The sequence below is a fragment of the Harpia harpyja genome, chromosome 21, assembly GCF_026419915.1.
Source record: "Harpia harpyja isolate bHarHar1 chromosome 21, bHarHar1 primary haplotype, whole genome shotgun sequence".
Classification (NCBI taxonomy): domain Eukaryota; kingdom Metazoa; phylum Chordata; class Aves; order Accipitriformes; family Accipitridae; genus Harpia; species Harpia harpyja.
The window spans coordinates 4,739,200-4,766,603 of NC_068960.1; the positions used below are offsets into that span (position 1 = coordinate 4,739,200).

The 27,404-nt window shown below is 58.5% G+C and overlaps 1 protein-coding gene across 1 annotated transcript; it reads left to right on the forward strand.

The window, feature by feature from the left end:
- The first annotated feature begins 506 nt into the window (after positions 1–506).
- Positions 507–27,177, forward strand: RADIL (Rap associating with DIL domain). Its single transcript, XM_052772767.1, has 16 exons — positions 507–614; positions 4,768–4,872; positions 8,106–8,664; positions 14,152–14,465; positions 15,539–16,204; positions 16,375–16,412; positions 17,478–17,638; positions 18,374–18,486; positions 19,395–19,632; positions 20,217–20,389; positions 20,678–20,828; positions 21,174–21,364; positions 22,233–22,629; positions 22,934–23,073; positions 23,905–24,044; positions 24,683–27,177. The coding sequence occupies exons 2-16, from the start codon at positions 4,837–4,839 to the stop codon at positions 24,786–24,788; spliced, it is 3,423 nt and encodes a 1,140-aa protein (XP_052628727.1). The 5' UTR covers positions 507–614; positions 4,768–4,836; the 3' UTR covers positions 24,789–27,177.
- The last annotated feature ends 227 nt before the right edge of the window (positions 27,178–27,404 follow it).

Genomic DNA, 27,404 nt, shown 5'->3' on the forward strand with positions numbered 1-27,404 from the left:
GGGTGGCAGACCCACCTTCCCACCCAAAGCGTAACCCCTGCACCACCGAGCAGCGAAACACCCCTTTAACCAAAAAGAGAATTTTTAACCGAGGGAGGCAGAGCATCGGCGACCACCTCCTCTCGAACAACTCAGCGCAGTCGCCATCCGTCCCTTCCCCATTTCAACCACCAGCCTGTGCTCAGCCACAGCACTCTCCAGGGCGACTTTGGAGCTCGTTTGATAAAACCTGTTTAGCCAAAGCCGGCAGCTGCCCACGCCGCCTTGCCTGTCTCGCTCCCCGGCATTTTAATCGGGCGCCGTGCCCAGGCACCGGCGGGCAGAACCGGCCACCGTCAAGCCGCGCCTTGGCCGTTTATAACACCCGGCCGAAAAGCTGCAACCCTTCCACCCGCGCCCGCTCCACGCGTGTCACCTCGTCCCGGGATGTGCTCGGCGCTGCGCGGCGGGCGGTGGCACAGAGCGGCCGCAAGGGGGCGCCGCAGTGCCGCTCCGCTCCGCTCCGCCGCGCTCCGCCCCGGCGGCGGGACGCGCCGCTCAGCCCCGGCGGCTCCGGGCGCTGCTGCCGCCGCCGCCGGGGGCCGCGCCGAGGCTGCCCCGCCGAGCCCCGCACGGTGAGTATCGGGGGTGGGGGGGGGTGGGCTGGAGAAGGCAGACCCTACCCGAGGTACCCCCCCTTTTTTTTGGGGGGGGGTGGTGGGGGTAGGTCTCTCCTGTAGCATCCCCGAGACGCCCCCTCCGCGCTGACCCACCGCACCCGGGAGCCTCTTCCCGGCCGGTGGGTCCCCCCCCGCCCCGCTTGCTCGGATGGGAATGTTTGTTTCTTGTCCCCTTGGAAAGTGGAGGCGGGAGGAAAGCGGCGGGCGAGGGTTGAGGCTTGTCCGGTTGCCGTTGGAGACCCGACCTGCCCTGCTGCCAGCCCAAGAGCACCGGGCAGCGGGCAGGCAGGGAGGGCTGTGCTGGGGAGAAGCAGCACCTTGGGATCCTTGTCCCATTGCCAGGCACCTGGGGATCCTTCTCCCCATCGCACATCCCTTGGGATTCGTGTCCCATGGCACACCCCTTGGGATCCGTGTCCCATTGCACATCCCTTGGGATCCTTGACCCGTTGCACAGCCCTGGGGGTCCTTGTCCCATTGCACACCCCTTGGGATCCTTCTTCCCACTGCACACCCCTTGGGATCCTTCTCCCCATTGCATAGCCCTTGGGATCCTTCTCCCCATTGCATGCCCCTTGGGATCCTTGTCCCTTTGCACACTCCTTGGGATCCCACTGCTATTCCACGCACGCTGTTTCACCTGTATTGAGCTGCTTGGGACTGTTGTGGCATCCCAGGCCTTGGCAGGGAGGTGCCAGGATGGTCTGTGTCCCCAGGAGGCTGGAGCAGTTTCATGCTGAGTTGTAACTTTAACAGAGAAAGCTCAGGGGAATTTGCTACTTGCTTGGGAAGTGCTTATTTTCAGCGCTCTCCAGGATCAGTTAATTATTGCTGGAAAAAAATTATTGCTAAGATCTTATAATTAGGCAGCCTACCGAGACTCTGCTGCTTGGAAGGCAGCAGAAAGCAAATGCTCTTTGTGAAACGTTTCTTGCGTGTGTGTGTGAATAGAGCTGCCCGGGCAGAGGGCTGGCATTTGTACTTGCGCATTACCGGAGAGCTGATGCACGTTGGCGGCTCAAAAGACCCTGCAAAATAATGAAAAAAAAAAAAAAAAAAAAAAGGCAAGAAAAGAAAACCTGCTAAAAGGCCTCCTGTTGTCCTTATAGAATCGGGTCCCAAATCATTATAATCTATTTGTGGAGCTATAGCTGCCTTTAGGACAAACTGTTAGTTCATCTTTTGCAGGACCAGGACTGCCTTTATATCCTGTTTGAACAGTCCCTGGGCCGTGGGGTCCAGGGTGCTACCGCAGAGTGCCTGCTGCTAATAATAACACGGTAAGGAGTTTACCCGCTCTGATCCGGCTAAAGACGGCACCGAGGCTGGCATCGACATTATCAGCCTCCTATCTGTCCCGAGATTAGACGGATAAAACTCACACAAGAAAAGGTTGGGCTCTGAAGCGGAGACTTGATCCAGAATGGAAGGGAGCGGGGGCTCTGATTCAGAACGGAGGGGTTTGGGCTCTGCCCTGGCAGCCTCGGCTGTAGGGACGGGATCTGCAGAGGGGCAGGATTTGGAGCCGAGGAGCGCACGTCAAAGCCGCCGCGTTCAGGGTGTTCTCATTTCCTTTGCTCTCTGAGTTATAATTTGTTCCACATTGCAGTGCCGGGGCGGCCTCTCCCTCCGCTCGCAGCATCCAGGCTGCAGTCGTTGCCATTAGACCGAGGCTGTGACTCGAGTGGTTTCCGTCCAAAAGGGAAAAAAAAAAAAGAAAGAAAAAAAAAAAAGGGAAATTTTTCAAATAGAGATCTGAGGAAATAGCTTTTCTGGTTGCTGTTCTGGGATGGTTATAGCTGAAATCTCACCGCCCATCCGTGCAGAGCTGCGTCTGTGCCGGGAGGAGCCCCGGGGAAATTCCAGGAGATTAAAAAGTGTTTTAATAGTGTTGCTGCTCTTCCCAAAAGGTAGTAAGATGACCTGGTAGCTACAGGTTGATTGGCTTGATAGCATCCCCCCGGGGAGAAGAGGGAGAAACCTGGCTCAGGCTTTAATTGATTAAAGACTTCAGCACTAGGAATAAATTCCTGCCATCCAACGTGGCTGTATGGAAAATAACTCCTGGCAAGTAGAAATGATTTCAGTCTCCAACACAAGAGGTGACTCTCTGGCTGTAATACACTTTTGCGATGCATTTGAGTTATGCGAGGTGATACTCTTGTAAAAATCTGCACTTTCCAGTATTAAAAAAGTCAGTCCAGTCCAGTATTTAGAGCTGACATTACACAGCGTCAAGAAAGCCAGTATTAAATAAACCTGATCCATTTCAAAGGCAGTTATCAGAGGAGATTATCACTGCTGGGCACTGCTAGCTGGTAGCATACCCTCTGCATTTCAGTACTTTTATTCTGGAAGGAGACAGAAATGATTTCTGGAAAAACCTGGGGCTGACCCAGAGCAGCACAGTGTTAATAGTTTGTACAAATCCGGACGGTAAACCGGGCGAGCGAAAGGCATCCTAATTGGAGTGGAATGGAAAATGGAAATCTTTTTGCACCCAAAAATAATAACCGGAGTTGTTTTCCTGTCCCTAATCTGGATGATAAATTTTCAGCAGGAGCTGCTTGCAGATGCTGAGAGAGGCAGCTCAAGGGCTCACCGGCTCCTTCCTCCAACGGGAGCTGCCTGGGGGGTGGCTGTGCATCTGTCCCGATTTCTATGCTGGAGAATTGAAAATTTTCAGGGTAATGGGAAATTTTGCTCTGGAAAAAATAGCAGTTATTTGCATTTTCGGTCAGGGCACTATCGGAACCGAATTTGGGCTTATGACGGCCAAACCCAGTCTCTCCACCTCAGTGGAAGGGACTGAGGGGCTGCAGAAAATGCCTTGCAGTGAGAGACAAGACCACTATTGGGTTAGTCTATTCAAAGGGAATCAAATCAAAGGGAAGGAGGGGGCTTGACTAAAGCATCTAAATACTCTCACAGAGGAGAAAATACATGGTAGCCAAAAGCTCGTTAATTGAGCAGAGAAAAGCATGACAAGAATCAATGTCTGGCAGCTGAAGCCAGACACATTGGAAATAAGGCATAAATATTTAACCAGCGGGAGCGATTAATCATCGGAAGAAACTGCGAGCAGCAGAGGTGGGTTCAGCATCTCTTTGCCTTTCACATCACGACCCATCACCTTGTGGAAAGTTTCTCCTGTAGCCCCAGTGGTGGACCAGCAAGAGGGGCTGGATCGAACCCATATAGAGGCTTGGAGTGATTTAATTTGATGGTGCATTTGTCTTATTCACGGTGGAGCCACAGAAAAGAGTATTTCTTGTGCCCTGCTGGCTCTTTCTGAGAAACACCCATGAAATCACTGCAGGCACTTTGCAGGTGCTTCTTTTCTCTTTCTTTTTCAATTACCAGTGGTCGTTTTTCCACAGATCTGTGGTGGGAGGGCGAGGGGATGGTGTTTGGTGGCTCTCCTCAATGTCCAGCAAAATAGACAGGAAAAAACAATCTCGGTGAGCATCCCAGCATGCTGTGGCTACTGGGGGAAGGAGCTGGTCCAGAACTCGTCGTTCACCCATGGGCGAGAGGGTCCCCAGCCTGGTGTCCCTGGGGACACATGTGCTTGGGAGAAGGAGATAAAGGTCACGGGGTTGTTGCTGGTCCCATCTCCTCCCCTTCGCCTTTCCTTTCTGATAGGGTTTCTTTTCCTCTGGCTGTTCTCTCCCTGCCTCTTTGCGATGGGGTAGATGCTGTCGGTGGGCATCGCCGTGGCTGGGTTTGCTCCATCTGCCCCCCAAGGCTGCCGTGTTCCTGCTGCGATGGAGCCTGAGCTTGGGGCTGGGCTGGTCTTCCCCATCTGCGGGCTGTGGCTGGATGAACATGTGCAAACACACGTGTCACCAGCCACGCGTGCCCCACGGCTGATGTGCCCCCTCCATCCCAGGTGTCAGCTGCTCTTACGTGCAGCAAGCGCTTGGGCTGTTTGATTTGAGGCAGGGGGAACATAGCGAGATGCTGAGCTATAGGGGATATATATGTGGCTCAGTAGCCTGCATTGCAAACGCGATGCACACCGGGAGCGGAGTTGCAGCATCTCCGAGCCCTCCAAAGCCACCGCACTGTGAGCAGCCCAGGACCGCTCCTCCTCTTCCTCTTGCAGAGGTGTGACGGACACTCGCCCGGGACGATGCACGACAGGGGGGAAGGCCCGTTTTGAGGAAGATGATGAATGGAAGGAGAAAAGGCATGTGAGAAGGATGGCAAGGTAAGGGGAGGCTTTGCGTGGGTGCTGGGTGGGGGCAGTGGGAAGGAGCTGCTCACCCGTGGTGGGAGCAGGAACCTCAGAGCCTGCAGGAAAGTCCCCCGTGGTTGCAGAGTCGGTTGTGCTGGTGGAAGGACATGTGGTGGCCATGTGAATACCAAAAGCATTTGTCATAGCTCTGCAGAATAAATACAGACAGTGCTGGCTGGGGAAAATAGCAGGTTTTGGTGTGGCCAGGCACAGCGTGCAAGGAGGTGGAGGATACCTGGTAGAGATCCCGCTGGGAGGCAATCACAGGCTTTTGGCTGATTACTGTAGAGTTGTTAGCAGAGATGTCATTGAATGCTGAAGAAAGGGACTCTTTGGAAAGTCTGGGTCACACTTCTGTAGCTGCAGGCGCGTGTCCTCCAACAGCGCACGGCTGCGACGCTGCGGCTGGGGAACCAGGCTGCCTGCAGCGAGGAGGGGGCCCACCTGGGCTGGGGAGGTCCATGAGCACGAGTCCCACCAACCTTTGGAAAGATGTGCCCAAACAGTTAACGCCATTGCTGGCTTGTCCCCAGGTAGCTGGGTCCAGCTGGAACATCCCTGCTCTCACAGCAGAACCCAACAGCATCACACGTACCACAGTTTTCTCTTTAGCCTCCTTGGAGATGCCCGTGACCAGCATGCCTGAGCGCACGGATGCGAGAAGAGCCCATTTCATTATCATCTTATCATGTCCGTTAGAGTCCTCAGGGGGATTAAGACCATGTGTTACGCCGTCTTTGGGAGAAGGCTGCGATTTCTCAGGTGACCTGGGCTGGTGCCTGGTGAAAGTACACCAGTGTTGCTCCAGATGTTGTTGAAAAATAGGGTGGCCAGGCTGGAAGCTTCTTCTGATCCAGGCTTCTTATTTTTTCCCCTGTGAAATGCCTTTGCCCCTGCACTCTGTAGAAGCTGTGTTTGATAGAAAGAGGAGGAAAATAGCTGAGCTATAAATAACATATTCAAAACCAGGCAGGGACCTGCGAGAAGTGAGGATGCTGCCTCTGTCTGTGATGTGGGCTTGGAGGAAGGACTGTACCGCCAGCAGATGTTAAAAGGTTTCCCTTTGTGCTGGAGGTAGTTCAGGGTAGAGGAGATTAAATCCACAAATTGAAAACAGTGGTTTGATGACAAAGTTTTGACTTTTGCATCCTTGATGGCAAGGACTCGTAGGGACACAGGGGTATTTTTTCTTCTGGTCGATGTTAATGAGGGCTGGCAGGGCTGTGCTAACAGCCTGGGGCAGCGGTTCTTCAACCCGACCGTCTGCCAGTGCCCTGACCTGCTCCCCAGGTCGGGTCTGCCCTGGCACTCCTGGGAGATGTCACACAGCAGACGCCAAGGGATGTCCCCAGGGATGTCCCCAGCAGGAGCAGCAGCTCTGGGCTCGGCTGGAGGAGGAGCAGCGGCATGGGGGGAGCCATAGCTCTGACCCCATCCCTGCCTCAGTTTCCCCAGTTGCAAGGTGGGAGCAGGAACAGCCTTCCCCAAACCCAGCAAGTTGCAGTGAAGCTGTTGGGGCCAATGCTCGGTTGGTGAGGTACAAAACACAAGATGCTAAGCTCTGCTCTCCAGGCTGATTGCTAAGCCTGGTTTCGGCGAGCCAGGGCCGGAGCGGCTGCCGCCTTCCCTCCCTGCCCCACAGCACCCGGACGGCCGCTGTGTCCTCGCTTTCAGAGCCAGTGGGTTGGGAAGAAAGACAAACCCCAGCATTTTCACGGTCCTGGTTGGGGGGAAAAAGGGGTGACGCAGGGTATAGCAGCATCGCACAGCTCCCAGCCACGTCCTGCAGCCTTAGTGCTTGCTGGTGCCTCAGTTTCCCCATCTGCAGCGTTCAACGGGTCTCTGGTCCTGGGATGGGGAGATGTACACCCTGCAGAAATCCTCCGTGCACAGCAAGGAGGTTGTTTCTGGGTTAGAAGGTGACCTCTTCCATTAGCAGCAGGGACGCTTTTTCTCCCTGAATTAGATAGTGGTTTGGAGGCTTTCCAGGGCCGACATCATTCTGCCTGATAGCGCTGGGTTTGCTCTGGCGGCGAGATCCTGCCGGAGCGAGATGGGGCTGCAGATGCAGCAAGCTGCCGGTACCCCGCATCTCCCTGGCCGTGCACAGCTGGATCACGCCAACTGCTGCATCAAAGCGCTCCGTTAGCTGCAGATGGGATGTTTTGGGGGTCCTCTGTGTGTGCACCGAGTCCCTGCCCGTGCCTGTTCCCTGCACGCGGGCTGCACGTTATGAATCTGGAGGTGAGGGAAATCCCTGTCCTGTCTGAATCAGAAATGCTCAAATTCTCTTTCCGGACCTTCGCTGCCAGCAGTCTGCGGTGCAGCCGGTGGCGTTATCAGTGCCGTGCAAGGGCCGGCTGTTTGTGCATCCAGGATGCGATTTCAAAGCCGGCCCCAGATGTCGGCAGTGACATCGGGCAGGACCGCTATCTGCCTAAAGCCAGAAGAGCATCACGGTTTCCAGCGCGTTCCTGGGGACCGAGGCGCACCGGGAGCTGTCGCATGGCTGTGGCCGCATCTCCTCCGGTCGTTGCCCACCCAGGGCTGCCCCGAGCAGCCCTGCCCCGGCTAACGTGACAAGGGCAGCCTTGTCAGTGATGCCACCGCATGCTTTAACATCCTCCGCAAACTAGCAACAGCCAAGAGATTTGTCAGAGTCAGGACATTTTTAGAAAGGCTAATTAAAGCCCGTTTTCACCCTTGTGCCTCTCGGTGAGCAAAAAGCATTTAGTGGTGACCTCAGAGTGACTGAATTTGCACTTGAGCTTTCTGTTTCACCTCTAAAAAAATGGGATTGCTCCGTAAACTCATTAGTGAAAGTAACTCCTGACGCCTTGGCTCCTGACCAGGATGGGCCCCGCCAAGTTCCACTGGGCTCGGCTCTCCTCCCACTGCATTTTGCTTGGGCAAGAGGGACCTCTTAATACACACGAAGGAGAAATTTGGGGCCGCTCCAGGCTACGTTTTCAGGGACGAATCCATCCTGGGGTAACGGTGCTGATGCCAAGAAGCCCTGCTGAGCTTGGCCGCTGGTGTTTTGGGTTGCACAAGGGAAATGGCCCTCCCTTGCCGCTGTCCCTTTGCCACCCTTGGAGGTGACAGCGGCTCCTCCACGGCCACCAGTTCGTTCCTGCTCTCTCTTCCCTGCTGCACATCTGGCCTGCAAACCTCTGACTTTCCCCTTTTTCCTCTTCCCTGCCCAGCTGCGGCCCATGACGACCTCACGCGCGATGTTTTATGGGTCCTCCTCCACCATGACTCCACCATCCAAGAACCGGCTGAAGCGCCAGAGCCGGATTTTCTCCCAAGTCTTATACCGGACGCTGAGCTACAAGGACCGGGGCTCAGCCTCCGCTTCCCCGGCAGCCGGTGAGGATGACCCGGCCGAACTCTCCACCCAGCTCTCAGCCCCCGGCGTCCTGAAGATCTTCGGGGGCAACATCTGCGCGGGCACCAACTACAAGAGCGTGCTGGCGACGGGCAGCTCGGGCGCGCGGGAGCTGGTGAAGGAAGCCCTGGAACGCTACGGACTGAGCCAGCTCAGCGCCGGGCAGTACGCCCTGTGCGATGTCATCGGGAGGTTCGAGGGCCCTGAGAAGCAGTGGCAGACGGAGGGGCTGAGGGTCCTGGGTGACCACGAGAAGCCGCTGCTCATCCAGGACCTCTGGAAGCCCAGGGAGGGTTTCTCGCGGCGGCTGGAGCTGCGCAAGAGGGCGGAGGTGGAGGAGCTGGCAGCCAGGGATGTGGACACCACCACCGCAGGTCAGAGCTGGGTGCGGGGCAGGGAGAGGGTCTGGGGAGCTGTGACCACCCCCCGAGCTGCCTGCGGGAGATGCACCCCACACCAGCAGCTTTTACCCGTGTTTTGGGCATGGGAGGGGGTGGTGCAAGTGGGAGGATAGCCCCATTTTAGCTGCAAGGCTCCTGGGTAGAGTTGGTACTCCGTGCGTAAAGGGAAATGTGACCTCAAATATTTACCCCAGCCAGTCTAGGCGTTCATACCAAATTCCCCATCGCGGCTGGGCAGCAGCAGGCAAGACCATCGGTGTTGCCCGCTCTTCCCATCACTGTGAACCAGCGTCATGGTGTCCCATGCCTTGGCACAGCTCTGTGCCTCGCAGAGCACTGCCCTGCTCCCCCATCTCCCCGTGAGCATCCCCCAGGCTGGACACCCTGGGCAAATCTGCAGGAACAATTAAGCAAAATGAAAAGCTAATGAAGAGAGAGCAATGTAGGGCAGGAGAACCCCCCCGGAGATGCCAGATCAAGTCCAGGGCTGGCAGGAGGAGATAAGTGCATCATTAGGAACCAGCAGGTTAATAAGTGACCCCAGTGCAGAGTAATGAAGTTTTCCTCCTCCCACCCTCAGATAAAAACCCCATGAGGATGAGGGCGGAAAGGCTTAAAATCAGATTTTTAATTGCACAATGCCCTTGGTGGGTCTGACCTGCTGACGGAGGGGTCCGGATCAGGGTCTGGAGGTGTCGGCCAGGGGGTTTTGCTGGGATGGGCACCGAGCGCTTCCTCACACCTGTAGGAAAGGGTTGCGATTGTCAGAAATAACCTAAAAATGGCGTAGGATTACCCCAGGCGTTCAGCAAACGAGAGCCAAGGTTCCCCCACCAGCAGTGGAACAAATGGCCCAACCTGTCCCACGCCAGCGGGGACAGGGCTCCTTTCCCCATCTGCTCTAACGAGGGCTGGAAGGAGCCCAGGCACAGGGCACGAAGGAAACCAGCCGTGCGCGTTTCGGGGGAGTACAGATGCTGCTGGGGTCCCACCAACTGCGGTTTGCAATTGCGATTTTGCCTGGGTGCCCCAAAATCTGAACGTGGGGTTTGCAGCTTTGCGGGTTGCTTGTGTTGTGGGCAGGTGCCCATCAGCACGAGGAGCCGGGGATGGGCTCACGTCCTGCCTTGAAACGAGAAGGACAGAGGAACAGTGGAAAATAACCCAAAGCCCTCATATTAATGCTATGCAGGGTGGTCTGCTGGCACCCGATGGTGAGACAGGGCTCCCTCCATCCCTCGCCGTGTCCAGTCCTTGTGTCTGCTCAGGGAGGGGATGCTACAGGATCGGTCCCAGCTCGCTGCACGTGTGATGCAAACAGAGAGAAAGAAGCTGCTGCTGCCGGTGCCCAGGCCAGGGAGGGGGCTGCAGAGGTAGATGTTCTGCTCTTCTCTTCGGCTCTTTCTCCAGCCAGGATCAGAGAGATATTATGTGCTTTGGGAGAGCAGTGACTCTAAAAACAGCTTCTTTTGAAGCGAGGAAAGGGCAAGAGCCAAGCGCAATGGTTATAGCACACGGCAGGGAGGGCCACGTGGCAGCTCCCTGCCTGAGCCCAAGGTCACATCAACTCTTGGCCTCAAATTCTCCCCCTCGGCTGCAGCAAGCAGCGTTCCCACCCATGACCTGGATCCTGGGTGGGCTGGCAGCTGTGGGGAGGGTAAGGCTCCCATGCAGCCCAGGGGAGAAGCAGGCAGCGGGCTGTCCGGTGCGGGAGCGGGCAGCACGGAGCTGGCCTGGGCTCAGCACCCTTCGGTGGTTTCCCATGGAGGAGCAGTTCCTGACTGGATCGCGTGCCCTGGATCTGGAAATAAGCCCATTACACTTTCAATGTAGATATCGCTTCATTTGTCTCAGCACTTCTGGGTGGGGTGGTGGAAATTCTCCATTTTTTAACCTTCAGGCATTTTCCATAGCTGACCAAGCTCTTCCGAGACAGAAAACCTACACCCACGTTTGTTTAGGCTGTCTGCTCTGCAGACTACGCAGCTCTTATTTGTCTTACCTGTTAAAAATCTCACTCCTGCAGCCCTTTCTTTCGGTGGCACCAGGGCATCTGTCACCGGTCTCACCCCATGCTGGTGGCACTGCCCGAAGGGATGCTGCGGGGATGGGACCACGCTTTCCCACCGCATCCGCAAGCTGCCGGGGATGAATGGGAGTGATGCAGCATGTCTGGGGGAGGCATCTGCTTCCCCCTCAACCAGCACTCCAAAAAGACACAAAACTCCTCGTGTGATGGGGACTGACTGCGAGTGCCCTCAACCGGGGTCACCCTTGTCACCAGCCTCAAGCTGGCAGAAGTCCCCTTGCCAAGCATTAGCTGCCTGCCCAGGGTCATGGGGCACTGGTGTGGAAAATGCAGCATCTGGCAAAAAATAAAGGGACTTTGGGCTTGCAGCTCCCTGGGGAAACAAACAAACAAACAAACAAACAAACAAAACTGGGATGCTGCAAAGCAGGTTCCCCAGAGAAATACCTGCAGCGCCCTTCCCCATGCAGGGCATCACTGGAGCGGCAGGACTGGGACCACTGGTGTCACACAGGCTGGAGCATCACTACCCACCCTGCAGCTGAGCTGGTAGCTGGGGGAAAGGCTCCACACCCATCTGTGACCTATTAGCAAATAGCTTAAGAGTTTTATCTGCTCAGTTATCCATTATCCTAATTAGTTTATTAGCTGCTTCCCCCTGGAGAGGAAGGTGCTCACTCCTCACGCCACTAATTAGCAGCCCAGGTAGAGCGTCTCTGCAGTAAACGAGGCTGACGCCCTCTCTCACTGCTACCTCCAGCCCCACTGCTTTTGGGGAGTGATGAGGCAGCGGTTAGGGAGCATCTGGGGAAAACACCCACAAACTGGAGGGCACTGGGACAGAGGTGCAGTACTTGGCATCTTTTCGGCAGTCATCTTCCAAAACCGCCCCATTTTGCACCACGTCCTGAGCTTGCTGGAGCTTTCCTGGGAGACTGGAGGCTGAATTGCGTGCACGCCTCAAGAAACTTAGGAGTTAAGCCTGTTGTATTAAAAGATGCTCTGCCAGCTACCTCTGAGGAGCTGGCTTTGATATACTTTAGCACGACTGCATCCAGGGAGGATTCCCTGCAGGGTCTGTGTAGCAATTACATTAGGAAGGACTAGCCTGGCGTTAGCCCCTCCTGGGTAAATTCAAAGCATTACTTCTTTCCTGGGGCCTGTGGAGTTATTTATTGACTGATTTATTTCTCAGCCAGGAAAAGGGAACCTCTTTCCTAGGCTGAAAGAGAGGCAGATCCCAGCTAAGATCCCAGGAAGGTTTCCCCTCGGGATGCAGGACGGGTTTAGAGGCAGCAGTCTGGCGGGGTCTGGTGGATGCTGGCCGGGGGGTGCGCGGTGTCCCTGCCTGGGGTGCCCAGCTCTCCCTAAGGGACAGGGTGCCATCCTGCCCCGTTCCCATCCGCATCACCCTGTGGCTTCAGGAGCTGCCGGCTCTGCCCCGGCCATGCTGTGTGGGGGATGCTCGTGCAGCGTTTTGAGCGGGATAACCTGCACGCGCTCGGGAGGAGAGAACGGTACCAGAGGATCGAAAAAAACTAACCGGGTTTATGGAGGGACTTTGTTATGCTCAGGAAAAGAGCTGTGTTTATCTTTCCAGCGCAGCTCCGGGGTTAGCGGGGAGCCTGTAACGGGGGCTCTATCGGCAGTAAAAAAGCAGCTTTTTCCTACGCAAAATAAATACAGAAGCTTCCTTTCCCCTAGATAAGGGACCGGTGATGGCGTGTCTCTCCAGGCAGTGGGACCCCAGTCCCAGCAGCCCCCACTCCCTCCCGGCGCAATGAGCTCCAGCAATAGCTGCTCCCGAGGATCCGGCCCTTCTCCTCCTCCACTCCCACGGGCCAGGCTGGGACCTGCATCGCCCCAGTCGTGCTTCATCCCTTTGGCCCATTTCCATGCTGCGGGTTGGAGACGGGGCTCCTGGGGGGAGCCAAGGCCTCCTGCGGACACGTTTGGGGTGGCCTTCGGCATCCCCAGCGGCACAGCTTGGGCTGTGCTCCTGCCCAGGCAGGCTTGTTGCACCCCCCCGGATTTCACATCTGCGGGACGCAGGCGTCCCGTGCTGTGCCGCTGGCCATGATGGGGACGTGAGCAGGGCTGATGATTGCCTTTTTAAGAAGGACACAGGGCACTGGACGGCCAGGGGTGGCTTGGCCATGCCTTGCCCTAATCCCAAGGCATGTAAACAGCAGGGGCTATTTTCTCCCTCTCCCCATCCCCATCTCTTTCATTTTCCCAGCAAAGGAGCGCTCGATTTAAAACAAACAAACAAAAAAATGTCTTTCAGAACCGGCAGCCCATTCCTCACCAAATAAGGCAGATGACATTTTTTTGGGGTCTGAGCTTGTGAGTGTCCCTTTAAGCAGTGCTGGGCACTAGGCTCTCCGCTCTGCCACCCCCAAATCTCGCCGGCTGTCCCCAAATCTCGCTGGCCGAAGCCTGCTCGCAGGTCAGCCGAGCCGTGAGTGGGGCTCTGGCTCCGTGCTGCACCGATGCCGCTGCAGTGCTGCTCCCACAAGCAAATCCTTTAGGTTTTTTTTTTTTTTTCCCTTCTCTTCGTCCTCCCCGAATGCCAGCGACCTGCTCCCAGGAGGCTGCCCACCCGAGGTACGAGCATCGCCCATCGGACCTGCAACTTCTTCTTATTTCTCCTGCAGAGCTCGAGCCACGCTTGCAACACAGAGGGGGCCCACGGGGACCCCCCCCAGGGCTGGGGACCATGCGAGGGACTGCTTTTGCGGCTAGGCCAGGCCTATTCATTTGCTCTGGCTCCCATTCGTCTTGTGGACAGCTCTGTCTGAATTGATGCTTGGGAGAAGTTAATTACAGCTTGCTCCTGCGGCAGGCAGGCGGGCAGGCTCCACTGCAGCTCACAGCTCCCATGCCTGGCTGGTGCTTGGGGGGGGACCCTGGGGCTCCCCACAGCTCCTGCTTGCTGCTGGCCCCCGACTGCTGAAGGTCTGAAGGCAGCATCCAGGCTCTTTTTTCTGCAAAGATTGAGCTCAATTTCTTTTTAGCACAGATTTTTTTCTCCTCCCTGAGCCCTGGCAGCGTGGCCGGGGCGGGTGGGGGATGCTGCGGACGCTGAGCCCGGCCCGGCTGCCCCCCCCGGTCAGTGTGGGCTTTGGGGGCCGGGGAGGGCTGGGGCATCCCCTTTTCGGTGATGGCATTGGGGCACGAAACTCTCCACCTTGGATGTCCCGGCGTCACCCTTCGGGGAGGGTGAAGAACCAAGGGACATCAGCCCAGGGAGGGTGCGCGGTCCTGGAGGCGGCGGGGGGGGCTTTCAGCCTCTCCATCCCCTCTCCCACGCTGCAGCATCCCTCCAGCCGTGGGGTACTGCGCCTGCGGGGGGTCCCGGCGAGGTGGCGAGGACTGAACGCCGCTTTTCTCCCCCTCACCCCCCCTCCCACCCTCCCAATTCCCCGCAGGCATCAACGCCCAAGCGCGGAAACTGCAGCGGCACCGGGCGCGGGGGGCCCGGCGGCCGCCGGCGGGGGCTGAGCGGTGCGGTCCCCCCCCGGCCCTGCGGCGCAGCCTCAGCGAAACCAGCCTGGGCAACCCGGTTCGAAGGACCGGGACGGGGACCGGGATCGGGATCGGGCCCGGGATCGGGGAGAGGCTCCAGCGGCACTGTTCCACCCTGCCCGGGAGCCCGGCGGCGGCGCGGAGCGGCGGCAGCATGCGGTACTCCCTCTACCAGTCCCCGCACCTCCTGCTCCTGCAGGGCTACAGCCAGCAGCATGTAAGCACCGCACAGGCTCTCCCCGCACCCCCCCGCACCCCCCCATCCTCTGCTTTCCTCCCCCAACCCACCCAAATCCCGGGGAAGAGGGGCGGGGGGGGGGGGGGGCTGCTTGCATGGCCGGAGCTGCTGGGGTAAGGAGGGGGGGGTGGTGGCGAGGAAGAGCATCCTTCAGAAAACGAGCCGGGCCGGCTTGGGACTTTGCAGTCTTGTCCCCAAGCTTTGTCCCCGAGCGCGGAGCCAGGACCCGCGACCCCCCCCCCCACCCCCGGTTAAAGCCGCAGAGGGAGGCAGGGAAAGCCCCGGAGCAGCATCCCCCTTGCCCCGGCACAAGGGAGGCCCGGTGTTGCGGGTGATGGCTGAGCTGCCCCGTCCCCTGTCTGGCTGCTTCATTAGTGGCAAACGTAATGAGAGGCAGCAAGGAGACAGCCCGTCTGGGAGCCTCTGCTCCCCAGCGCTGGAGGCACTTGGAGAACTGGAAAGGACTGGGACGGCTCTTGTAGTTAATGGCTACTTCGTCCCCGTTGACTATCTGGCTGGTCCAATCTTTCTGGCAGGGTGACACTGGCACTGCAGCCCTCACCCGTCTGCACCCATCCCGTTAGTACAGCTGGGGAAACTGAGGCACGGGGTGGTTATGCGAGCTGCCTCGGGGTGTGCGGGCAGGCTGGGGGAGAAGCCGGGGCAGGGAGCGGCTGCTCTGACCGGGGTCTCGCTGTCCTCCCCCGGGCAGAGGGATGCAGGCATCCCTGCAGTCTGGGGGGAGAAGGTGGGAAGGAAAAGCAGCTGTGGGGGTGAGAGGTGGAGGGAGGGCTCCCTCTGCCCAAAGCAGCTCCATTTACTGCGTGCCCAAAGTTATCGTGCCCATTTATTAGCGTACCCAAAGCAGGGATCACTGCTGTCCTGCTCGACAGCGAGGAAAATAAAGAGAGAAACATGTTTCTGCCATGCAAAGGTGCAGCAGGCGGGGGGATGGCCGGGGACAGTGGGAGGCTGCAGCACCCACCGCACTGCAGGGAGGAGGGTCCCTTCTCCCCACCCTCCGGTTCATGCCGCGTCTCCCCGTTTGGCAGGACAGCTTGGTTTACCTGCTGAACCGCGAGCAGCACACGGTGGGCCAGAGGACGCAGGCGAGCAAGCCCAGCATCAGCCTGTCAGCCCCCGACATCTTGCCCCTGCACTGCACCATCAGGAAGCTCCGACCTTCCCGGCATCGCTCAGAGGAGAAGCTGGTGCTGGAGCCCATCGCAGGTGCCGGCATCTCCGTCAACTTCGCCAAGGTGGCCCGGACGGTCGTGCTGCGGCACGGGGACCTCCTCTCCCTCGGTCTCTACTACCTGCTCCTCTACAAGGACCCCATGAAAGCACAGCCGCTGCCGGCGCAGACCCTGCTGAGGCTGCGAGCCCTGCACCCCACCGTCCCTGAGGGTCCCCCCGTCTGCGGGGCGTGCGGCAGCCTGCTGAAGGAGAGGGACCCTGTCACCAAAAAGCGGGGTCCCTCGCCTGCCGGCGGCCCCAGGGTGCCCCGCAGAAAGCTGCTGCTGGAGTTCGAGCCGGCGGCCGAGGACGTGCTCCTTCGGCGCATCATGACCCTGATTGAGCCGGGGGGGGACGACCACAAGCTGACACCCGCCTTCCTGCTCTGCCTCTGCATCCAGCACTCAGCCACCAGCTTCGAGCCGGGTGACTTCGGGCAGCTGCTGCTCAAAGCGGCCAAAATGATCCAGAGGACGGTGTGGGTCAGTCGGCGGTGGGACAGGGGTGTTGGTGGGGTGGGGGTGTTGCTGGACCCCCCCCAGGGGCTTCCCCCGGCCCGGCCCCCAGCAGCAGCGAGTGCTGATCGGGGTGATGCTCGTGCCGCCCCGTCCCGCTGGTTTTCATTTTGCTTTCCCCTTCTCTCCCTGCCCAGGAGCGGACACGGGAGCTGGCTGAGAAGCAGTCCCAGCAGTAAGTGCAGCCCCCTGCCCCTCCTTGTTTTGCCCTGAAAGGGGGAGAATTCAACTCGGTTCTTCCTCCCTGAGCACAAGGAGTCCGTGTCTGGCTAAAACCACCCTCCCAGCCTGGCAGCACCGGTGCACGCTGAGTTTTCCTGCTCAATCCCACTCATTTGGTGCTCTGGTCCTTTCACCACAGTGCTTGCAAGGCCCCTGGCTTGGGAATGTGTGGGGCTGGAAAAGCAGGTGAACTCGGGGGAGAATAGGACCTGCAGCAGCTCTGGGGTCTTCTCCAATCCAAGACCTGGCCAAGGCTTTGCACGTGGCTTCAGCATCCCTGAGGGATGTGGTGGGGATGGCCCCGGCCCGGGGTCTCACCCCGTTCACACTGGAGACCCCTCTGTGGTGCAGGGAAGGGGCTGGCATTGCGTGTGTACATCCAGGGATGGTGTCCCAGGGTGGGGAGCACCACTTTGGGGCTATCACAGCGGTGCGGGGGGCTGGCTTCCCAGCCATTTCCAAAATCCAGGCTCCAAAGCAGCATCTGGAGAAACTGTTGGTGCTTGCTGTGAGCTCTCCTTTAGGACAAGCTCCGAGGATGCTTCCCAGGCCTTTTCTATAGCAGGAAAAAGCAGTTCAGCAGTTGAGAAACTTGCCAGATGCTTTTTATTTATTTTGTTTTATTTTTGAACAGCCCAGTGCAGGCGGGCTGGGTTTAACCGTCCAGAGCTGGCAGGAACAGCACATACTTCTTGGGGAGAGCTGTTTTTCAGCCATGAGTATTTACTGCAATTCAGCTGTATTAGGGGGAGTCTCCCCCAAAAGTGGCACCCCACAAAGACCAGGTGGCTCTCGGCCAGCCCAGTCCCTGCAGGGTCCCCTTTGCCATTCCGCAGAGCAGGAACCACCAGATTTTGGTTGTAAAGGGTCTTCCTAAGGGAGGTGCTGGGCTTGGGGGTGAGGGATGGAAAAAGCTCTTCAGCTGTCCGGCATTGCCCCAGGCTGGCTGTTTTCTCCCCAAAAACTTGAGTGGGGATGTCGAGGAGTGGCAGCCGTAACGCTTGCTGTGTCTCCCCAGCCAGGACCCTGCTGCCCTGTCCCGCTTCACCATCACGGACCTTCTCCCAGACCTGCAACACATCCTCTTCTGGATGGCCAACGCCATCGAGGTCCTCTACTTCATCCAGCAGAAATCGCCCACCTACATCCAGAGCATGGAGGAGGAGCTGGACGTCAGAGGTAAGGCTGGACGCAGCATCCTGCTTGCTTCTCCGGCCGGAGCGACTTTGCTTTGCTAATCCCCGGTCGCAAGCGATGGTCAGTGCCCCTGAGATGCTGCTTTAACCCCCCCGTAATCCTCATCGGCAGGGATGTCTCCGCGGTGCAGGCTGGGGTAATCTGTGCGGGAGGAGCAGCCTTGCATCGTGCCGTGGTGCTGCTCGGTTTCAGGACCAGGGTGTGTTGCATTTGCAGCTGAGCCTCCCCTTTCCACCACAGCGGCTTGTGGTTAATGCCTCGGGGGTGGCTTTCTGCCCCCCCCCCCCCGCTGCTGTGGGGGCACCTGGATTTGCAGGCAGCCCTGCAGAATTGCTCACTGGTGAGCCTGTGTTAATACCAACAAAAAAAAAAAGAAAGAAAAAAAGGAAAAAGGGATTAAATCAATCAGCCTCAGAAACCTTCTGCTCTATGCAGCAAGTTAAAATATCCGTAGGCCAGGCAGGGTCTTGGAGGGACAGGGCAGAGGCCACCGTGCTGCAGCACCGGGCTGTGCTGCCAGCGGCGTTGTGAGCCGTGGGAGACGGCAAGTGGGCGCTCCGGGATGAGAGGAGCCTCTTTGCCCCTTGGGAGGATGCCAGGGTGGTGATGCCAGCCCGGGAGCACTAATAACGCCCACCCCGGGGATTCGGGGAGCAATGAATTCAGCCTGCCTTGCTGCTGCAGGTTTGCTCCCCCATCCTCCTCTCCATCCCGTAGGCTCCAAGGAGTCTCTGTTCTCCTCGACCATCACAGCCAGCGAGGAGGCGATGACGGTGCTGGAGGAGGTGATCATGTACACCTTCCAGCAGTGCGTCTACTACATCTCCAAGGTACGTGCTCCCCGGGGAGGGCAGCAGTGTCCCATGGGGCCCGCACGAGCATCCCCAGCAGCTCTCGGGCTGCACAGGAGGGTTTTTTAAGCTTTCACTCTTTGGCAGTTGCATCATGCCGAGGTGTTTTCCTTTGGGCTGAAATGCCCTGATTTTTTGGTCGCGGCCCAGGAGAAGTATTGAATTACTGCGGTGTGTTTCCCTGCCTGCAGTGCAGCGGCTCGGGGGAGGCATTTGGGGAGAGCTGCTTGGCTCCGGCCAGCGCGGCATAATGGTGCGATTCAGGGCGTGATGGAAAGGGGCCCCTGGACCGTCGCCGTTGGACCGCGAGAGCCGGGCAGCATCGGAGCGGGGAACAGAGCGGGCAGTGTGAGGCAGGAGAAAGGCTGCTGTGTGCGGGACGGCCCTGCCTGTCCGCTGGCATCGGCACACGGGGATGCAGGGGTTGCTCCTGCTCCGCTCTGCCGGAGCGGCACCCTCCTCCCCAGGACCCTCGCCTCCCCCTTAGTCTCGGCAGAGGTGGGTGCTAGGTGCTGCTCTCCCGTTTAAGCAATAGGGAAAGGTCATCCTCATCAGTCACCGTTTTTCTTTCACCCTCGTGCCCAGCTGATCGGCTGCTGCCCTGGTTCAGATCGGTTTTCAGATCCTTTTAGCTCAGCCGTCCCACGCTGTCACCTCCAACTGCTAAAAGCAACAGACACGTTCATTTTAATTTTTTTTTAAACACTTGCACAACACCGGAGCACGTCGAAGCAGGGGGTAAGCAGGATCAGCCCCTTGCCGGAGCAGTGCCAGTGGGGTTTGCTCAGCTTGTGGAGGTGAGGGGGTCGGAAGGGTTTGGCTCATTGGGAGAAAAAAAAAAAAAGAAACAAAATCAGTCTGCTGTGAACTTGCTGCTCTCTCTGCAGTGTCTGTACGTGTCGCTCCCTGCCCTGCTGGAGTGCAACCCCTTCCAGAACGAGTGCCGGGAGAGCTGGCGGACATCCCCGCCGCTGCCCGAGGAGCTCCGCAGGGTCGTGCTCATCTACCAGGCGGCACTGGACCTGCTCCGCCAGTACGAAGTGCACCCGGAGATCACCTCCCAGATGTTCGCCTACCTCTTCTTCTTCTCCAACACCCTGCTCTTCAACCAGCTCCTGGATAAGGGTCAGTCCTCCTTGAACACCCAGCCTGAACTGGGTAATCCGTAGGGGACCAGCCCTTTGGGAGACTCTCCAGTCCATCCCAGTGCCACCTCGGGGGGTACAGGAGGCAGGGGGCTTCAAGCAGCTTGAGGGGGCTGGAGACGGGCAGGTCTCAGCACTGTTATGGGAGGCCAAGCACGGACCCAGCTGCTATCTCCAGGGTCCCCATTCCCAGGAGGGGTTTAATCCCACGAGTGCCCCATCCTCACCCCTGCAAGAGCGCTGCCCTTTTAGCCTGAGCAGAGGAGGCTGACAGCAGTTCAGAGGGGCAGCTCATTAATAAACTACTGCAGTCTGCTTTGTAACTGAGGTGCTCGTTAGCCCTCATTAACACAGCAGCCTCGTTGCCTGCTGTTAGTGCCAGGCGAGGTCCAGCCACCACCCGGCGTTACAGCTCTGGGATGCTGGGGACATCAACCTGGATTTATTTTGCTGACCGGGGGCAGCTCTACCCCTGGGGCAGAGGCTGGGCTCCGGCCAAAGGCTGGGGGACCGGGGGGGGGGCCGTGTCCCCGACACGTGCTGACGGATGCTCTGCCTCCGCAGGCTCCTCTCTCGGCTGCTTCCACTGGTCGCAGGGGGTGAAGCTGCGGGCCAGCGTGCGGCTGCTCCTGGAGTGGCTGCGCGGTGCCGGCTTCGAGCAGCTCGCCCAGCAGTTCTTCGCCAAACTCGCCAGCGTGGCCAACCTGCTGGCCATGCCTGGCTCCCAGCTGGTCCAGGTGAGGGATGCCCGGCCGGGGGCTCGCGGCATCGGGATGGGCACGGGCAGGAGAGACCCCGCTCGGCATTTGGGGGTCCTTGCAGTGATACGTCCCTTCTGCAACCTGTCACCAGCTGCCCCTTCCTGGGGTGGTGGGTCTGTGGGTAGGCAGTACCGAGGAGGGGATGCTCAGGTTCACTTCGTCTTGCCCAGCCTCTCCCTCCCACCCCCCTCGTGAGCCCCTGCTCCTCGGAGAAAGCGGCTCCTCACCTCTGCCGTTCGCCCCGCGCTCTGTCTCCTCGCTCAGATGACCTGGCCGTCCCTGCGAGCCGAGTTCCCGGCGCTGAGCCCCGCGCAGCTCCACCGGGTGCTGAGCCAGTGCCAGGCGGTGATGGATGTGGGCTGCATCGCAGCATGGCAGCCCGGCGAGGAGGAGAACCCGGCCACCTTCCAGCCCGGTGAGCCCCTGGCTTCGTGCTCAGCGCTGCTCCGGTCACCATGCTCTGGTCACCCACAGGCTCCCTCCAAGGTTTTTATGGACAAACCGAACAGGCAATTCCCTTCCCCTCCCTGGGGCTCCTGTAGTAACTGCAGCGTTCAGGAACAACCACGGCCCTGCAATTCAGATATTGCAAAGGATGCCAAGCTCACTCAGAAGGCCTTGGGGCTCTTTCTGTGCTCCCAAGCGAGGGATGCTGCTGCCTCGCAGCTCGCTGTGTCCCCGATCCCAGCTGGGATGGCCGAGAGCCGGGAGTTGGGGTTCAGCCCGGGCCAGTGCTAGCCTCCCTCCTTCCACCTTTCAGATGACATGCTGGAGTCCTTCGACAACCACCCGCCCATCGTCCTGCCCAGCGGGGGCTTCAAAGTGGACCTGGAGGTGGAGACGTTGGACGACAACATCTACCGGCACCTCCTTTACATCCGCCACTTCCTCTGGAGCCTGCGGAGCAAAAGCCCCCACGCCAGTGAGGGGCCAGGCTCAGCACCCCCAAAGGTAGCCTGTACCCCACGGAGGGGCTCTTTCTCTCCAGGGTGGGCAGGAGAGTCTTGGGTCCCTCTGGAGATCCCTCCGAGCCCAGCGCCAAGGGCTTGCTGCCCTCACCTGCAGCCCGGAGCTGCGGCAATGCCCTCACGTAGAGCTGCTGGAAGGATTAGTGCTGCTAATCCCCCAGCATGGGGGCTGTGGGAAGGTGAGCTGGAAGGACAGGCTCGTCCCAGCAATCTTGTTAGTGGGGAGGAGGGAGGAAGGGGGATGTCTGCAGGCAGCGCTCCCCTTCTCCCGGCGTGTTCCCCTGTCCTCCCTGCCCTGCACCCTGCCTGTCCCCAGGTAGCCAGGCGGACTTGCACAAAAGCGCTAATTAGCTAATGCCTATAAAGCACGGGGGGGTGAGACGTGCTGCGGGTGCTAAGCTCAGCTGCCATTCATCTCCAGCTCCCCGGGGATGATGATGTCCGTCCAGCAGGTCCCCTTCTGCTCTCCCACCCTGTCCCCATCGACTGCAGGACCCACAGGCACCGCTACCTCCTCCCATCACCCTGGGGCCACATCACCCAGTTCTGGGGCCACAGGAGGAGCCATGCTCCACTGGTGTGTCCCCCTCCGGTGAGATCCCCCAGCAGGGACATGACCAGAGTCCCCTCCTGGCTGGCTGTGAACATCCCCAGCATGGCCCTGGCCACAAAACTGGGGTGTGGGAGCTCTGCTGGGAAGCCCGGACAAGCCCTGGCCGTGTCCGAATTGCCAAGGCTTTGGCTGGAGCCGGCAGCCGTCCTGCCTGCAAAGCAGACAGGGTAGTGGGGTGCAGGTAAGGTGTGAAAAGCACATGCAAGGGATCCCACAGAGCATTTTTCTCCTTCTTAAGAAAGAGGCATGCACGACGCCAGATGTCCTGGAGGTGAGCGAAAGCCCGGCTGCTGCTGCCCTGGGGAACACCATCACCCAGGAGGACTACTGCTCCCTGGGGGGCTGCGCCGAGCCGGAGGGGAACCCCCTGCTCAGCCTGGCCACCAACGGCTGCCCCTGCGAGCACCCCGCCGGTGAGCCCCAGCTCCAGGAGAAGCTCAAGCAGCTGCAGCTGGGCAGGGGTCCGGCCCCCAAGGCTGGCGGGGCACCCACGGACCCCTCCTGCCTGCTGACGCCACCCACCACCCCCCTGAACTTCGACTCCGGGAGCCCGGAGTCCCCGCAGGGCACCGGCAAGGGGCTGCAGGACCCCCGGAGGAACGGGATGAATGGCACCAAAGGCAGCACCCCCGAAGGTACCGAAAGCTGGCGTTGCCCTGCTTTGGGGGTGCAGGATTGGGGCACGAGGGTGTTTGCTGCCATTCCGCTGCGCAGCCCCTCCCCGCACACGCGGTTCCTGCGGGGACTTGTCAGTGCTTGGACAAGGCAGGTGAGAGCAAATGAAGCATCTCATCCAGCTCCTGCCTTGGCAGAAAACCAGCCCTGGGGCTACGTGAGGTCGGCTTTGATGGGGTTTTGGGGGGCAGCTTTCTGCGGGAGATGATTGTGAGGCTGGGTTTGGGTGATGCTAGAGGGGTAAGCTGGCCTCTCCACTGCCAGGATGCTCACCGACCCCCTATGACTACCCCACGCCAGAGTCTTCCAGCCGCAGCTCTGCCACCGATGATTTCTGCTACGTCTTCGTGGTGGAGCTGGAGAGAGGACCCATTGGGCTGGGGATGGGGCTGATTGACGGCTTGGTGAGTTCTCACCGATCGCGGGACAGGGCTGATGCTCCTCCAAATAGCTGGAGTGGGACATGTGGGACATGTTTTATACCCCAAGAAAAACCAGCAAAGAAGCTAATGGCTTCCCACGGGAGCTAGTCTGCTTCTCCTGGGGAAAATGAGACACAGAGTGATTTATCAGGAAGAGCAGATCTCTGGTCCTGGGTTGCTGTGCCGTGCATGCAAAGTCCATCACAGCTGTCCTGCAGCTGGAGAGAGCAAACGGGCTCAGCGCTCTTGTAGAAGGAAAATGACTCAGCCGAGGTCTTTCCTCCACCCTTCAGCGGGTGGCAAGGCAAGCGGAGGGGAGCAGGGAGGCTCGTGGGGTGCCAGAACAGAACTCATTGCATAAGGTGGCGTTGCAGTCTGGCTTAGGGCAGTGGATCATCTTACTAAGTGGCCTTTCACGGCAGTGCATTAGTCAGTAGGAAACAGGGCATCACCGAGCCCCTGGGACAGCCGTGAGCAAAGAGCTCCAATCCCAAGACAGCTGCAGGTTAACGATGCTTTGCTCTTAATTAAATTGAACAAGAAAATATTGCCCCCACCTCTCCTTTCTGTGTATAAATTGATATAAAACTGAAGGCTCGCATTTCCTTCCTGTTACTGTTAGTGACACCGTCCCCAGCACCCATCCATCAAGTTCCCCAGAGCCTTCAGGGTCCCACCTGGCATCAGGCACCCGCTTGGCTGTGAGCCACGGGGGAGAGTCACCCTGTTTGGGGAGCTCAGCCCTTTGGGACCACAAATCTTTTGTGTCCCCTCTGCCCTGGCTGGACGCTCACCGCCTTTCCCTGCCAACAGCACACCCCTCTCTGCTCCCCGGGGATCTACATCCGTACCCTCATCGAGGACAGCCCCGCGGCCGCCGACGGCAGGCTCTCCATCGGGGACCGCATCCTGGCTGTCAACGGCACCAGTCTCATCGGGGCAGACTACCAAAGGTGAGTTGCATCCCGCCGGAGGGCCCGGTCCGGTATCGGCACCGTGGGAGTTACTGCTTAAATCCAGGTTTTCAGCTGTTTTGCTGCAAAGAACCGAACGGGGTCTCTGAGTGCCTGGTGCTACGGTCCTGGCCAACAACGCAGAGGATGCTGCGGTATGGGCGAGCTGCAGCGAGAGGAGCGAACTGCCCAGGACACTGGAAAGGGGGCAAGGCATCTGGGTGACAGGGGTTTGGAAGAGGGATCAGGAGCCTATTTGGGAAACAAATGCGAGCTCCAGAGGTGGATCTCAGCAATGCGGAGTTGCTCCCCCCGCCTCGAAGGCAGCGGGATGGGGCAGCTCGCACCCTGCCTGCCTGCCTGAGGCAGAGCCCAAGGTGCCCACGGGGCAGAGCAGCTCAGGGCTCATTCCCCCTTGTCCTGGCAGCACTTGTGTGGAGGCCAGGCTCTCTGTAAAGCTACAGGCAGCAGAGAAACAGACTCTGCTTGTAGCACCGAGCAGGCACAGAGCAGAGGGTGCAGGTGTTTTGCAGATGCTGGGTGTTTTGCAAATGTCCGTGACCTGGCAGGCTCCTGGGGGGGCTGCCAGCCTGCAGGGAGCCAGAATTCACCTCCTTCCCTGTTGCTGCTCTCTGCAGTGCGGTGGACCTCATTCGCTCCGGAGGGAAAAAGCTGCGGTTTCTAGTTGCCAAGTCGGACACGGAAATAGCCAAAAAAATCAGTTCCAGCTCCTCTTCCTCCTAGTCCTTGTGGTACAAGGGTTCTTCTGCAGCAGCTTGCGGGTGGAGCTCTGGTTAAGGCTGACCTCGGGGAGCCTGGAATGCGAGAGGGAGGACCAAGACTCCACAACTGCCCTCGATTTGCTTTTCGACACCTTGCCCCTGCGCCGCAGCAGATGCAAGGATATGCAAGGGTGGTGCACGCTTCTCCCACTGGGAGCATCATTCCTGATCCATTGCCTGTCCTCACCTTATACCCTGTGTCATCCTTCTCGGGAGCCTTCCTGGTCCTTTGTCCCCTCTGGCAGGGGGCAGGAAGGGGGTGCTCCCCCCACGGGGGCTGTAGGCAGGCTCTTCTGGTCCTCTAGGCTGGCAGCCCTGCGTGATCTTTCATGCTGGTAGGCAGAAGGCTTGAAACACCTTTGGGATTTAAAGATTAGCATGTGGGGCAGGCCTCGGCTTCGCTGTGGCAGTGGCCGCCTGAGGTGCTGGCGCGTCAGGCTGGAAAACGGTGCCCAGCTCTGGGGGTGGTAAAGGCAGCACAAGCACCCAGGAGCAGGATTCCAAGCAGGATGCATTGCTAGGAGTTAAGTTCCCTGGTGCCATACCCTAAGTCAGGTGCCTTTGTGCTGCTGGGCTACAATCACGCTGTCCCCAGCCCTGCTTCGGGGTGGGAAGCAGCTACAGCAAAGGGCTGACACCACCAGCAGTTCCCCGTGAGTCCTGGGGAGAGCCCCTTGAAGAAAAGGACTCTCTCGCCCTTGCTCATGCAGCTTTATTGCCCAGCTCTGGCACCACAATCCTGGCAGAAGGCCCGCAGGACTGACCCAGCAGCGTGGGGCATTCACAGCAGAAAACTTCCCCACGCGGGAGCTGTTGCCCTCTCCGAGGGGCTACGGCCAGGTTAGTGCTTCTGTGCCTGCCCCTGGTCCCCGAGAGCCAGGAACGGTGGGTTTGTGCCACCAGGAACCCGAGCGAGCCCAGCAGCGTGCCGTGCCAGACCCCAGCTGTGGCTGACGCTGGCCCAGGCAGACAAACGACATCTTGGCACCGTGTCCTGGCCCTCTCCCTCCGGCTTTGCCAGCCCATTGTAAGGCCGCCCTGTTCCCTGCCCAGCTCAGAGCACCTCAGAAGTGTGTGCTGCTGGCATGCCGCCGGGTGATGATGGGCAGGAAAGGCTCCCTTTGGAAGGTCAGTCTTGAATGTCCCAGAAACAGCTCTGCTATCTGCTGACAACAGCAACGGTGTCAGCAAAGCTGAAGTGGCAGCTCCACCGTGCGGCTGGCCAGTCCCCTGCACACCCGGCCTCCTGCCTGCCAAGTCCTCCCTGTGCTTTTAGCAACATTAACGGGATAAACCCGACCTGATTTCCACATATAGACAGATACCAAGACCTAGTTTAGCTGAACCCTATTAAAACAGCCTGCCGCAAAGCCCTACATCACACCCTGCGCTTAAACCAGCATGGTCTAGGCTCTGGCAAATCAGATATTCACACGGCATCTCGCAACAGTGCTCTGAGGATTGTGATGCTAAAAAGGGGATGCTTAACAGGGTTGGCCTTAATTAAACCTCACTGCTGTAGTTTTGGTTTCTGTGCTTCTTGCACTTTGCAAAAGGAGACAGATGTCAAAATAATCCACGCAGGGGAAACACTCCACTACTGGACTTCAATGCAGCTGCCGTTTCTAGGGCAAGATGGACAAAGCACCTTCACCGAGACACTAGTGCCTTGCTTCTCTGCTAGGCCATGCTCGTGCCAACTGGCCTGGGGTGCTGCCCCAGCAGGCACTGGGAACAATGCATCCCTCCTGCCACTGACTCAGCTGTACCAGGCAGGCGAGCAAAGGCTCAGAGCCCCACCGGGCTCCTGGTGATTCACTCGACTTTAAATCAAGTAGGTATCTTGGCCTGTCATCCTCCATGGAGCTCAGCAGGTTTGTAGGGCAGGAAAAGGGCTGCCTAGAGCCCCTGGGCAAACCGCATGTACTCCTTACTCCTCCCTGCCCAGGAGCCAGGGCTTGGGGGAAGCTTGGTTTGCACTAGACAGTACTGGGGCTGCACCCTGGTGAGTTCCAGCAGTACCAATGCAACCCTCTGCTCCCCACTGAGCCTGACCCTCCAGGCACCCCTGGAGATGGGAAACAGCCCCAGAGCTGTATGTTGCTCACAGCGCAGTCAGGTATTGAAACAGACCGTAAATAAACCCTATTTACTAGTGTGCATGAGGGCTTGCTTCTCCTGGGTGGAGCAGTGGAACTTATTTACTTCCCCCATTTGTTAATACTGTACAGCTCGAATGTGTATAAACTTCTCATACAGAACACAGCATGGCGCCTGTTTGACACGGGGCTGATGTATATTAAGAAATGCTCTTGGTGTCAACAATAAACTGGATCAATAAATCTCTCTAAGCTCCTGTCTGGTAGCTGTCTCTTGGATCTTGACACGTTCACTCTGATGGTAAGACAGAAAAGCAGCAAGGGCTGGCAGCAGACTTAATGGAGTCACTTCTGCTTTCTCCATCTTGCACAGGCCTTTGCTTGGCTGATCTGCTGCAAGCGGAGAGGCAATAAAAGAACCAAATGCATAGCCAGGGTGTAGCGAGGGCAAAGGGGAGGGAGAAAAAAGTCAGAGGAGG